Below are 13,478 nucleotides of genomic sequence, written 5' to 3'. Positions count from 1 at the left end.
AAACCCAGCACCCGAGTCAAAGTACAGTTGCCCATACCGGTATTTCAAAAGCCAGAAGATGGTTGCGCAGCCGAAGCCCGTGGCCACACTGAGATGAGACTTCGGCTGGGGCAGAGAGGCCAGGAATTCGCTGCTACATCGGCCATCCTGCCACGTGACCAGGCGGCTAACAGCTCTGGGCTCGAACACAGGGGTAATCCCTCCCTCTGTCCATTCACAGCCTGGAACAAAAGAGATGACCAAAAATGAAAAGAGCAATTGACTAGGCATGGCGCGGCCTTGATACTACTCTGCTGGTGAGTGACAAAATATGTGTGAATCGTCCCATGATAAAGCCTGGAGCACCTGTGGGTCCTGATAGCACTGGCTTTAGTACTTGGCTCTACCATATAATGACTGTGGGACCCTGGGCACGTCACATACTCCCTCTGTTTGCCCCACTTCTCTGTTTATTTTTATTCTTTTTTGAAGTTGATACCATATCTCCCCACATCTCATAAGAGAAGATGTTTGGCACAATCTCAAGTCCCCTGGTCTCTGTCCCTCCAACCCTCATCATGACAACATTATCTAGGCTTCCTGCTACTTGATTACCAGTAAATTTTCTCTTTTCCTTAGGTCTTAGCTGATTCATCTCATCATCTCATCTCATCTCATCTCATCTCATCTCATCTCATTCTTGAGATGGAGTCTCACTGTGTCCCCCAGGTTGGAATGCAGTGGCACAATCTTGGCTCACTGCAACCTCCATCTCCCAGGTTCAAGCGATTCTCCTGCCTCAGCCTCCCGAGTAGTTGAGACTACAGGCCCACGCCACCATGCTCAGCTAATTTTTTGGACTTTTAGTAGAGACAGGGTTTCATCATGCTGCCCAGGCTGGTCTCGAACTCCTGAGCTCAGGTAATCCACCCACCTCAGCCTCCCTCAGTGCTAGGATTACAGGCATGAGCCAGCACACCTGGCCCTGATTGATTTTTAGACATCCAAATTTACTTTAAAAACATGTGACCGTCAGATTTTTTTCATTTGTGCTTTGTGACATCCTCTGGATTTTTCTCTGCTCTTATTCAGTGATTTCTCCCAAGGCCAATTTCAGTGTCAGTCTTTCCAGGCAGTGTCTGAAGGCCCAGATGCCTCCAAATATTTCTCATGTTCCCATCTTTGAATGCCAGTTCGATCAGTTATAATAGTCTGGTTCTAAGTTCCTTCCCTTCAATGCTTCAAAGCACTTTTTGTGGTCGATTGTCACAAATTCTTCACTACTCCTCCCATTAAGAGGTGGCATCTGAATCCTCTTTCCTTGAATATAGAATCACCTTGGTGACGTGCTTGACCAGGAGAATGTGGAGGCAGTGACATCTTGGGACTCCCAAGGCTAGGTCATAAGAAGTACTGCAGCTCCCGCCCAAGCCTCTTACACCACTCTCTCTGGGGGAATCAGCCTTCAGGTAAGAAGGGTGACTACGCCGAGGCCGCCATGCTGAGGAGACCACGGGCAAAGAGCGGCCAGCAGACCGTTTCCAGGTGAGCCCAGCCTCCAGCCTTCCCCACCAAGGTACCAGGCATTGAGTAAAGCCACCGTGACCCCTCTGACCAGTCTGTCCACCAGTTGAACACTAACAAGCAACCTCCACCACCGCCATGTAGAAGCAGCAGTGGGCTGAGCCCTGCCGAATCCCTGACCCAAAAAATCATGAGAGATGATAAATGCTTGTTGCTTTCAGTCACTAGGTTGGAGGTAGTTTGTTGTGCCACAATAGGTCATCAAAATACTACTCCTGGTCAGGCGCGGTGGCTCATGCCTATAATCCCAGCACTTTGGGAGGCCAAGGCGGGCGGATCGCCAGAGGTCAGGGGTTCAAGAACAGCCTGGGCAAGATGGCAAAACCCCATCTCTACAAAAAATACAAAAATTAGCCGGGCATCGTGGCGGGTGCCTGTAATCCCAGCTACTCCGGAGGCTGAGGCAGGAGAATCACTTGAACCCAGTAGGCGTAGGTTGCGGTGAGCTGAGATCGTGCCACTGCACTCCAGCCTGGGCAACAGAGTGAGACTCCATCTCAGAAAAACAAAACAAACAAAAAAATGCTACTCCATTGTCTTTTCACATAGAGTGTTGCTGTTGAAAAAACTCTAATGTCAATCTGATCCTTATTCTTTCATATGGGATCTGATCTTTTGCTCTGCAAGCTTTTGGAATTCTGTCTTTGAAATCCTTAAATGTCCACTAGAATATATCTAGCTGGGGGTTGTCTTTATCTCCTCTTTGACATTCTATGGGCCCTTTCAGGCTGGGGTGTTCCATCTTATTTTGTCAATTATAGGAAATTTTTCTCCATTATTTCTTCAAAGATTTCCTCCTCTCCATTTTTACTTTTCCCTCTCTGGTCTCCTATGATTTAGATGCTAGTGCTTCTATTTGTATCCTCAATATCTCTTAGCACGTCGGGCGCGGTGGCTCACACCTGTAATCCCAGCACTTTGGGAGGCTGAGGCGGGTGGATCACTTGAGGTCAGGAGTTCAAGACCAGGCTGGCCAACATGGTGAAACCCCTTCTCTACTAAAAATACCAAAAAAAATTAGCTGGGCATGATGGCGGGCGCCTGTAGTCCCAGCTACTAGGGAGGCTGAGGCAGGAGAATGGCGTGAACCTGGGAGGCGGAGCTTGCAGTGAGCAGAGATCGTGCCATTGCACTCCAGCCTGGGCAACATAGCGAGACTCCATCTCAAAAAAAAAAAAAAAAAAAATAGCCAGGCGTGGTGGCGGGTGCCTGTAATAACAGTTACTCGGGAGGGGAGATTTAGGCAAGAGAATCACTGGAATCCAGGAAGCAGAGGTTGCAGTGAGCCCAGATTGCACCATTGTACTCCAGCCTGGGTGACAAGAGCAAGACTCCATCTCAAAAAAAATAAAAAACAAAAAAAATACCAGTTTTCCACTCCCTTTGCCAACTCTTGACATTACTGAACATTTTGAGTTCTTACCATCCAGTGGGTGGAAAATGATGCTTTGTTGTTTTCATCTGCACCGCTCTAATGACTGACAATGCTGAACGTCTTTCCAGATGTTTATCAGCCATCGGTATTTCCTCTTCTAGAAGAATCTATTGGTAACCCTCGCCCGTTTTTCCACAGGGCTGCTTGTTCTCTCTTAGTTACTGGTTCTTTACACGTACTGACCTGTCCTTTGTCCACTATTCACTACCAGATATTTCCTCCCTGTCTGCTGCTCGCCTTTTAGCTTTCTTTTATGATCCTGGTTTCTCTTCTGCTTTTACTGAGCCTGAAAATGGAGTCTGGAAACCGGCGTAACCACAGGCCTTTCAGAAGACACTAATCACTCCGTCTCCTCCCCTCCAGCTCGCTCCGGGTGCCCTCACTGAAGCACTTAGCTCTCTGCTCAAGTTACTCCTGCCCATCTGTGTTGACTGTGTTTTGGAAGGTAAAGGCTGCATTCCTTCATTTCTATCTCTCCCCCAGGGCCTAGCAAAGGGCTTTATATGTTGTAGGTAGGGAAACCAAAGTGAATTAAGGCTGCCATTAAAATCGACAAGACTGGATCCCAAATGTGATTTCACTTGACTCCACTAAGCAGGTATCACCATCACCACACTGTGGCTTTCCTCCTTCCCAGAAACAGAAAACAATCCCAGAAGGCATGTGGGCTGGCTCAATAAAATATTAAGCAGCTCTTTCCAACGATGTGGCTGATGGTTTGTGTGGTTGTTAGGGAGCCCAGGAGACAGGCAGAAAGGAAGGCATGTGAGCGGACCACATCATCAGCTCTCTGCTGTCCTCTTTGGGAAGGGTTTTAGTATTAAAAGGACATTTATTCTCATTAATGCAAAATTAAGGAGTTTTAAAAGCTTTTACAACCTAGACTCCCTCTGAGAGGTTAGCCTTGATACCCTAATCGCCTTCTGCTCCTGCCACTGCTCGGTGCCAAGCAGCTCCCACGGCCCTGGTGGGCCTGATGATAGGCGGACAGGAGGGAGGAAGGGGAGGAGGAAGAGCCTGCATCAGCTCCTACGATTGCCCAGCCCCATCCTGGGAGTGATTAAAGGGTGCATCACTAAATGCCAGTCCCACTGACGGGCAGGTCACCACGCACTTCAGGGCACTCTAAATTGCCGACTCTCCACGTAGAAAGGGATGAATCAAATGTTGAAATCCTCATAACTACAGCCCCCCAAAGTAGCCGTCCATCTTCTGCTTAAAATGTTGATCTGCAGTAAAATGTTGATTTTGTTGAAGCTGAGTGATGGGTATATGCTGGTTCATAGCACTACTCTCCCTATTTTTGTTTGTCTAAATTAAATCTTTTACAATTTCTTTTCTTTTTTTTTTTTTGAGATGGAGTCTTGTTCTGTCGCCCAGGTTGGAGTGCAGTGGCGCGATCTCGGCTCACTGCAACCTCTGCCTCCCGGGTTCAAGTGATTTTCCTGCCTTAGCCTCCCGAGTAGCTAGGATTATAGGCACACACCACCATACCTAGCTAATTTTTGTATTTTTAGTAGAGATGGGGTTTCACCATGTTGGCCACGCTGGTCTGTAATTCCTGACCTCGTGATCTGCCCGCCTCAGCCTCCCAAAGTGCTGGGATTACAGGCGTGAGCCATCGTGCCTGGCCAATATAATTTCTTTTAAAGTTTGATTTGTTGTTGTTGTTTTCTGAGACAGGGTCTTGCTCTGTAGCCCAGGCTGGAGTACAGTGGAGCAATCACAGCTCACTGCAGCCTCAACCTCCAGGGCTCCAGTGATCCTCTCACCTCAGCCTCCCAAGTAGCTGGGACTACAAACATGTTGCACCACACCCAACTTATTTTTGCATCTTTTGTAGAGACGGGGTCCCACTATGTTGCCCAGGCTAGTCCTGAACTCCTGGCCTCAAGCAATACTCCTCCTGCCTCGGCTTCCCAAAGTGTTGGGATTTACAGGCATGAGCCACCACGCCCAGGCTTAAAGTTTTTTTAATGCCTGCCATAACAGGGAGCTCCCAACTTCCTACAGGAGCCTCATACTTCCTTGGGCATTCTGCTGGGAAGTCTCTCACTGAGCCACTGTGTCCCCTGCAGCTCTGGTCCTCCACCAAAAACAACCCTGCCAGGCCTTTAAAAGCTCCTCGGACAGACTTGGATTCAAAAGTGAGGTTCACTTGCTGAAATATGACCCTGAGCATATTATTCTAACCTCTCTGAACCTCAACCTCTCATCCACACAATGGGGACAACAGTGTAACCTATGTCACCAGGTTGTTGGGAATATCCGATGAGATCATGCAGCTGATGTCCTCAGCCAGGCACCAGGCATGTGAAGTGCTCATCGTGGCTTTACTGTCTTAGCTGTCCTCTTCAAGGCCAAATAGAACAGGTTACCCACCTCTGCACTGTGGCAGATCTTCATAAGACAACCAACTAGAAATGCTTAGCAACTGAACCCATAAAAAGGATATGCCAGCGGGCGCGGTGGCTCACACCTGTAATCCCAGCACTTGGGGAGGCTGAGGCAGGTGGATCATTTGAGGTCAGGAGTTCGAGACCAGCCTGGCCAACAAGGTGAAACCCCGTCTCTACTAAAAATACAAAAACCAGCTGGATGTGGTGGCAGGCACCTGTAGTCCCAGCTACTCTGGAGGCTGAGGCAGGAAGATCACTTGAACCCGGGAGGCAGAGGCTGCAGTGAGCTGAGTTGCGCCATTGCACTCCAGCCTGGGTAACAAGAGTGAAACTCCATCTTAAAACAAACAAACAAAAAAAGATATGCCCTGGAATTTTCAAAATCACAAATATGTAAACAACGACAAATGTGCCCCAATTCAAAAGCGTGCCCTCCATGTCCTGGCATCTCTTGCAGCTACAGCCAATCTCTCGGTTGTCTGCACTAACGTTCTGAGATACTGACCCAGTAAAGAGAAAGCTATGGAAAATGCACTCCGCTGAATCCTTCAGGAGAATCCCAGAAAACACTCTCTTCCCTCTGCCTGTTTGTGGATAACGTGCTGATGATGTGGGAGTGGGCAGTTCCCTTGCTCACTTCACATTGGTACAAACAGAATGCTCACCCACGCAGGAGGCAGCCTGTGTTCGTCCATTCCAAGAAACAAGACCCTATTCCCACCGCTGGATAACCCGACCCTTCACAGAAAGCCCTGTGCAGCACTGCTCTAGTTCTGGAAGACAGCATACCTTGGCCTGTCTTCCAAAACACGACTCCATGCATCTGGCCCGACACCCCGATGCCCACGACGCTCCGGAGCTGGGGCCTGGGAAGGGCAGCAAGGCACTCGTGTAGGGCTTGGAGGATTCTACTCACATCCTGCTCCCGCCCCTGGAAGCAAAAGAGAACACACGGGCAGGGGCAGACACACAGGCAGGGGAGGGGTGCAGGCCTCCCAGGATGTCCTGGAGTAGGAATGTAGTGGGTAGAGTCCACTCTCTAACTTCACAGTTGAGGCACTGCTGCAGGTGAGTTGCAGCAAACTGCCCGGGCCTGCCCTCCACTGGGGTCAGCCTCAGCTGAGAACAGCATTCTCTGTGCTATAAATAGAAGAAATAAGTCCAGGCACAGTGGCTCAAGCCTATAATCCCAGCACATTGGGAGGCCAAGGTGGGCGGATCACTTGAGGTCAGGAGTTCGAGACCAGCCTAGCCAAACAACATGATGAAACCCCGTCTCTACTAAAAATACAAAAAATTAGCCGGGTATGGTGGCCTGCACCTGTAATCCCAGCTACTCAGGAGGCTGAGGCAGGAGAATCGGTTGAATCCGGGAGGCAGAGGTTGCAGTGAGCCAAGATCGCGCCACGGCACTCCAGCCTGGGTGACAAAGTGAGACTCCATCTCAAAAAAACCAACTAGAGGAATCTACAGAAAGTTCAGAAGAGAAGAAGGGGAAGAGAGTTGTGGCTCAGCTCTCAATAAATGTCAGCTTTTTGAGGAACTAGCAAAGCTAAGGTCTTAGAAAGGCATCTGAAGGCTGAGTTCTCAGACGTCTTGCTTCCCTCCAGGGAGTGCTGTCTTCTCCTCCCCGGAAAACCTCTCACTTGCCCCTGTCAGTCTGTGGCTTTGGTCAGGGGCAGCTCTTGGCTCCTAACAAGCAGGAAGAAAGAAGAGGAAGAAGGGAGGAGAGGAGGGGCAGGATGGAGCAAGGAGTACAGGGGAAGCACAGCCTTTTCCTAGGGAGCAGCCCCAGAGCCCAACAAGGATTCTACATGCAAGAGACACCACAGCCAAGAGGAAGTGGAAGACAAGAGGCACAGAGGAGCCAGGTGGCTACGCAGGATCCCCAGAGGGAGGAAAGAAGAGCAGGGTGGGGACAGGGGGGTGGGGGGCAGGAAGAAGGGTCCTGGGAAGAGACATTTGTTTAGACCCTCACTGTCCAATACCAAAGTCGTTAGCCACGTGGCTAGTCTGAATGGAGATGTAAATGTAAAACACACACTGGACTGCAATTTAGTATGACAAAAAACATACACTATCTCATTTAATACTGTTTTTTTTTTTTTTTTTTTTTTTTTAGAGATAGAGTCTCGCTCTGTTGCCCAAGCTACAGTGCAGTGGTGTAATCTTGGCTCACTGCAACCTCCGCCTCCCAGGTTCAAGTGATTCTCCTGCCTCAGCCTCCTGAGTAGCTGGGATTACAGGCTCACACCACCATGCCAGGCTAATTTTTGTATTTTTAGTAGAGACGCGGTTTTACCATGTTGGCCAGGCTGGTGTCAAACTCCTGACCTCAGGGATTCGCCCGCCTTGGCCTCCCAAAGTGCTGGGATTACAGGTGTGAGTCACCGCGCCCAGCCTTGATTATCACACACCAAAATGATAATGTGTTGGATACACTGGGTTAAATAAAATATGCAATTAAAATTAATTTCACTTGTTTCCTTTTATTTCTTTTAATAGGGCTGCTAGAAAATTGAAAAGGCCACACCTGGCTCCATTTGTAGGTTACATTTCTTTTTTTTTTGAGGGAGGCTCGCTCTGTCACCAGGCTGAAGTGCAGTGGTGCGATCTCAGCTCACTGCATCGTCTGCCTCCCAGGTTCATGCGATTCTCCTGCCTCAGCCTCCTGAGAACCTGAGACTACAGGCACATGCCACCACGCCCAGCTAATTTTTGTATTTTTAGTAGAGACGGGGTTTCACCGTGTTAGCCAGGATGGTCTCCATCTCTTGACCTCATGATTCACCCGCCTCGGCCTCCCAAAGTGCTAGGATTACAGGCGTGAGCCACCGCGCCTGGACCGCAGGTCATATTTCTACTAGACAGAGCTAGTTTAAAGAGTCCTCCCAGCTGGGCGCAGTGGCTCACGCCTATAATCTCAGCTAATGGGAAGGTTGAAGCAGGAGGATCACTTGATCCCAGAAATTTGAGACCAGCCTCGGCAACACAGTGAGACTCTACATGGCCGTGGGTTGGCGCGTCATCCCAGGACAGAGCTGCTGTTTAAAATGGGCCCAGGGTGAGTGGGTGCATGAGTTGTGTGGGTGGAGACATGGGAAGAAGTAAGCAGGCTGGATGTGGTAAAGACAAGGAGGCAGTGTTCAGCAGTTAGAAACAGCTTTAGGGGTGGGTGTGATTAGGGAGTAGCTCTTGGACAGACCCCCAGTGTAACAGAAATAGGCGCTGTCCCCACTCCTTGGCTCAGAATATCGGTTGGTCCACATCCACATCAAATCCTCAAGCTTTAGACTTGCACACCGTACTTAGAAGCTCATTCAATCCTAGTCCCCAGGCCTCTTTTTACAGCGCAGGAAACTGATGCCCAGAGAGGAAAAATAAATATAAACTGTGAAAGGGTCACAGAAGTGCCCTCAAAAACCTTGTATTTTAAATGGGCAAATACCAAAAACTATGATTGTCTGCACAGCTGCCAAGCTTGACCCTGGTATAGCTAATACTTATGAGTGAAAAGTATGAACTTGAGGAAAGAACACAGCCAGCAGATATTACTTTTTTTTTTTTTTTTTTGGAGTCAGAGTCTCACTCTGTCGCCCAGGCTGGAGTGCAGTGGCGCAATCACAGCTCACTGCAACCTCCGCCTCCCGAGTTCAAGCGATTCTCCTGCCTCAGCCTCCCGAGTAGCTGGGATTACAAGCATGCATGACTATGCCTGGCTAATTTTTGTATTTTTAGTAGAGACAGGGTTTCACCATGTTGGCCAGGCTAGTCTCGAACTCCTGACCTCAAGTGATCCGCCTGTCTCAGCCTCCCAAAGTGCTGGGATTACAGGCGTGAGCCACTGAGCCTGGCCACAGATATGACTATAGATCACTGGTTTCTACTTGGGGTGATTTTGTTTCCTACTTTGGGGAACATTTGGCAACATGGAGACAATTTTGATTGTCACATCTGGGGAAGAGGGGCAAACGTGGTTGGCATCTAGTAGGCCAGAGATGCTGCTAAACATTCTACAACGTGCAGGACACCCCTCACCACAACAAAAACTATGTAGCCCAAAATGTCAGCAGCACCAAGGTTGAGAAACCCTGCTATATAGACTAACTCACAGCAGTGCTGTTTGTCCCAGAGCACGATTCATATGTGGCGTGGGGGGGTTAATGACTGGCCTCCGCTAAGCACTTCATTAGACAGGTGTGGCATACCGGGTGAGCCTGTAAGCACAGAACAGCCTACTGAAAGCTGGGCAGGGAATGCAGAAAAGTTTTCAAGAAGTGGCCATGTGGGCGGGGTGGCTCACACCTGTAATCCCAGCACTTTGGGAAACCGAGGTGGGCGGATCAGTTGAGGTCAGGAGTTTGAGACCAGCCCTGCCAACATGGTGAAACCCTCTCTCTACTAAAAATACAAAAAAATTCGCCAAGCATGGTGGCACACACCTGTAATCCCAGCTACTCAGGAGGCTGAGGCACGAGAATCACTTGAACCCGGGAGGCAGAGGTTTCAGTGAGCAGAGATTGCACCACTGCACTCCAGCCTAGGTGACAGAGCGAGACCCTGTTTCAAAAAAAAAAAAAAAAAAAGTTGCCCTATTTCAAGAGAAAGGGGCACTTTCTGAGCCTACTCTCCCCTAACCCCAGCTCTCCTGCTCACCCCGCCAGGGTCAGAGCCAACTTTGCCTCCCATTCATAGTCCTTTAAGTGAGAATCCTTTTAATATGCCCTAATGCCCCAACCAAACTAATCTTGAAAGCTTCTATGTAGATACAAAGTGCTCCTGAAACCCTTATCCTCAGAAATGCTTCTGAGCCAAATGGGCTCTGAACCCTAAACAACCGTGTCCATGTATGTGGCAAGAGCTTGTGACAAACAAAGCTCGGCCAGGTGCAGTGGCTCACACCTTCAGCACTTTGGGAGGCTGAAGTGGGTGGATCACTTGAGGTTAGGAGTTCAAGACCAGCCTGGACAACATGGCGAAACCCTGTCTCTACTGAAAATACAAAAATTAGCCGGGTGTGGTGGCTCACACCCGTAGTACCAGCTACTCGGGAGGCTGAAGCAGGAGAATCGCTTGAACCCGGGAGGCGGAGGTTGCAGTGAGCCAAGATCACGCCACTGCACTCCAGCCTGGGCAACAGAGTGAGACTCGGTCTCAAAAGAAAAAAAAAAAAGAAAAGAAAGAAAGAAAAAGAAAAAAGAAAAGAAAGCTCTTGGGAGTGGATCTTGGCTCAGAAAACCAAGGTTTGTGGCTGAAAGGGGCCTTAGAGGCTGCCTATTGCAACTCAGAACAAGCTGAGGCCCAGGAAAAAATCACGTGAGGTTACACAGAAAGCCCCTTGCTCTTAATTTCTATCCTCAATTAACTGAACACAGTTCACTTTTCCTTTTTAGGGAATTAACGGGACCCAGCTCTGAAGATTAACATCTTTTCTGAACCTACCTACATCTCCAACAGAGCCCACGATCCTGAAATTGTCCATTTCTACCTTGTAGCTTTCACAAGCCAGTAATTGTAGTGTATACTTATCAACCTCACCCTTTTTAAAAACAAATTTTTAAAACTTTTTTAAAAATGTCTATATGCTCTCAAGATGTCTTTCCTGCAGGATGTCTCAGCTTTTGAGGCTGGGGGTCTTTGGCTGACCAGGGTTTCTTTTTTTTTTTTTTGAGACAGAGTTTTTAACTCTTGTTGCCCAGGCTGGAGTGCAATGGCACGATCTCGGCTCACCGCAACCTCCGCCTCCAGGGTTCAAGCGATTCTCTTGCCTCAGCCTCCTGTGTAGCTGGCATCACAGGCACGCGCCACCGGCTAATTTTTTTTGTTTGTTTTTTGTTTTCTTTTTTTTTTTTTTGAGACGGAGTCTCCCTCTGTCACCCAGGCTGGAGTGCAGTGGCGCGATCTCGACTCACTGCAAGCTCCGCCTCCCGGGTTCACGACATTCTCCTGCCTCAGCCTCTCGACTAGCTGGGACTACAGGCGCCCGCCACCACGCCCGGCTAATTTTTTGTATTTTTAGTACAGACAAGGTTTCACCGTGTTAGCCAGAATGGTCTTGATCTCCTGACCTCGTGATCCGCCCGCCTCGGCCTCCCAAAGCGCTGAGATTACAGGCGTGAGCCACCACGCCCGGCAGACCAAGGGTTTCTTGGTCCGCATTCTGCTTCTGTGGAATGAGCCAGGAGCCAATTAGGCCTGATTTGGCATCTGATTTCCGGAGGAAAACCCAGACTCTGCCCTGGGCAACAAACTGAATCCTGAACTTGAGGTCACAGGGCAGGTGTGAGGAGCGGAGAGCAGCAAGAATGAGAGGTTGGCCTGTGGTCATTCCATACACACAAGAGGTTCAGTTCCTCCAAGGTCAGGGGACAGAGAGCACAGGGATCCAGCACCAAGCGCAAGGACCCCAGAGGAGGCCAGAGAGTCGCGGCGGGGTGGGGGGGGGATCGGTCCCAGCGGGTGGGAAGGATTCTGGAACCAGACCTAAGGGATCATGAGCACAGCTGCTGCAGGCAGAGGGGCCCCTGGAGAAGCTGGGGACAAGCTGGAATAGAGACTTCATTGCGGGAAGGGCTGTCAGGGAGGCCTCCTGGGGTGGAAGAGGGTGGTCAGGAGGCTTCTGGAGGCGGCGCAGCCCCGGGGCGCTACCTCACCTGGGTCCCGGCCACCGCGCTCTCGACCGCCGCCTCTGCCCGCGCAGCGCGGGTACAGCTCGCCAGCACCTCGAACCCAGATGGGTCGTCGGGCGCGGCCCTCAGCAGAGCGGCCTTCACAGATGTGGTGCCCAGGTCAATGCCGAGGGTGATCGGCCGCGCAGCCATTATCTCCCTGACCCGCGCAGCTCCAGTCCGCAGCCGGCGGCCCCGCAAGTCCGCGTTCTTCGCCCAGCGGGGCGGGGCAGGGGCGGGGAGTCGCCTGCCAATCTTTCAGCCACACCCAACATGGAGGCTTCTCGTCTTCCCATTGGCCGGGGAAGGCGAGCTTCCACGCAACCCTCGCGGCGGGCTCCGACTATAGGCGGAGAGGCAGCGGAAGGCGGGACCTAAAGGGAGCCCCGCCCCGCGGGCTCTGGTTTCCGCCCAGTGGAGGGCGGTCTGAGTTTCACTCACCAAAGGAGCCGGGAGGCGCTGGCGTGTCAAAGAGCCTCTGCGTCCCTGGCAGCGGTCCTCATCTTCCCTCACGCCGGAGCCCCGATCCCTGCGCCCCGGCCCGACCCAGCTGCGTTCTGTCCGGCTAAGACGCGCGGAAACTACAACTCCCAGAGCGCATCTCGCCGAGATCGGGCCCCAAGAGTCAGATGGCGGAGGTCAGGTGACAGCGGACCCGCCTCTGCCAAAGTCTAGCCGGGCCGGGGAACGCGGTGCATTCCAGACCGGCACCTGGCGAGGCTCCTGCGTCCCGTGAGGGCGGTTCCTCGAGCCTGGGGGGCTCAGGTGAGAGCGGGCGCGGCCTCCCCTGTTTCCCAGGCGGGCCCCTTGAGGCACAGCAGGTCAGCGGGGCAGCCTGCCGGGGGTCCAGCGCCCTCAGCCGCGGCGGGCTCCGTTCCCCGCCACTAGTGCTGGCCTCGCGACACGGGACAACCTCCGGGTGGAAGGGCCCGAGCGGTGGTCAGCCGAGGTAGGGACAGCGGGCTGCCGGGGTGGGTGCCGTTCCCAGCCCCTTCCCTTCTGCTCAGTTGCCGCCTGGGTCTGGGTTGGGGAATTTGCAGATTGCTTTGGAAACGCTGAGAGAACCTTTGCGAGAGCGCCGGTTGACGTGCGGAGTGCGGGGCTCCGGGGGACTGAGCAGCACGAGACCCCATCCTCCCCTCCGGGTTTTCACACTGGGCGAAGGGAGGACTTCTGATCTCTGCCTCTTCCAGTAACATTGAGGATTACTGTTTTGTTAGAGCTCGCTAGGCGCCCTAAGCAACAGAGGTAACCACTTTATATCCTTGTTTCTCAACCTCATTATCCCTACCCACCCCTCTCCCATAAAATTTAATACCACTAGTACGCTATGTATTTGTTTATGTGGCCACAAACCATTGTAATAGCCAAATTTCTTCACCACCATCCCAAGCCAATTTTTTTTTTTTTTTT

The 13,478-nt window shown here is 51.1% G+C and overlaps 1 protein-coding gene across 6 annotated transcripts in view; it reads right to left on the bottom strand.

Moving 5' to 3' along the window:
* The window catches only part of LOC129469504 (sedoheptulokinase), a 51,247-nt gene that overhangs the window by 30,272 nt on the left and 7,497 nt on the right, over positions 1-13,478 (bottom strand). For 5 of the 6 annotated variants that reach the window (XR_010118314.1, XR_008653052.2, XR_008653054.2 and 2 more), the window contains exons 1-3: positions 12,051-12,472; positions 6,187-6,328; positions 38-221 (exon numbers count right to left, since the gene is read on the bottom strand). Coding sequence is in view for 1 of the 6 variants with exons in the window: in XM_055256180.2 (XP_055112155.1) it covers positions 38-221; positions 6,187-6,328; positions 12,051-12,218 (494 nt within the window). In the remaining 5 variants the exon portion in view is untranslated. Of the gene's footprint in view, positions 1-37; positions 222-6,186; positions 6,329-12,050; positions 12,473-13,478 lie in introns of those variants that run through there. The other variant, XR_010118315.1, reaches the window with a different exon arrangement.

The sequence above is a fragment of the Symphalangus syndactylus genome, chromosome 20 (assembly GCF_028878055.3).
Source record: "Symphalangus syndactylus isolate Jambi chromosome 20, NHGRI_mSymSyn1-v2.1_pri, whole genome shotgun sequence".
Classification (NCBI taxonomy): Eukaryota; Metazoa; Chordata; class Mammalia; order Primates; family Hylobatidae; genus Symphalangus; species Symphalangus syndactylus.
The sequence above is the reverse complement of the archived record's forward strand: the minus strand, read 5'-3'. Positions and strand labels throughout refer to the sequence as shown.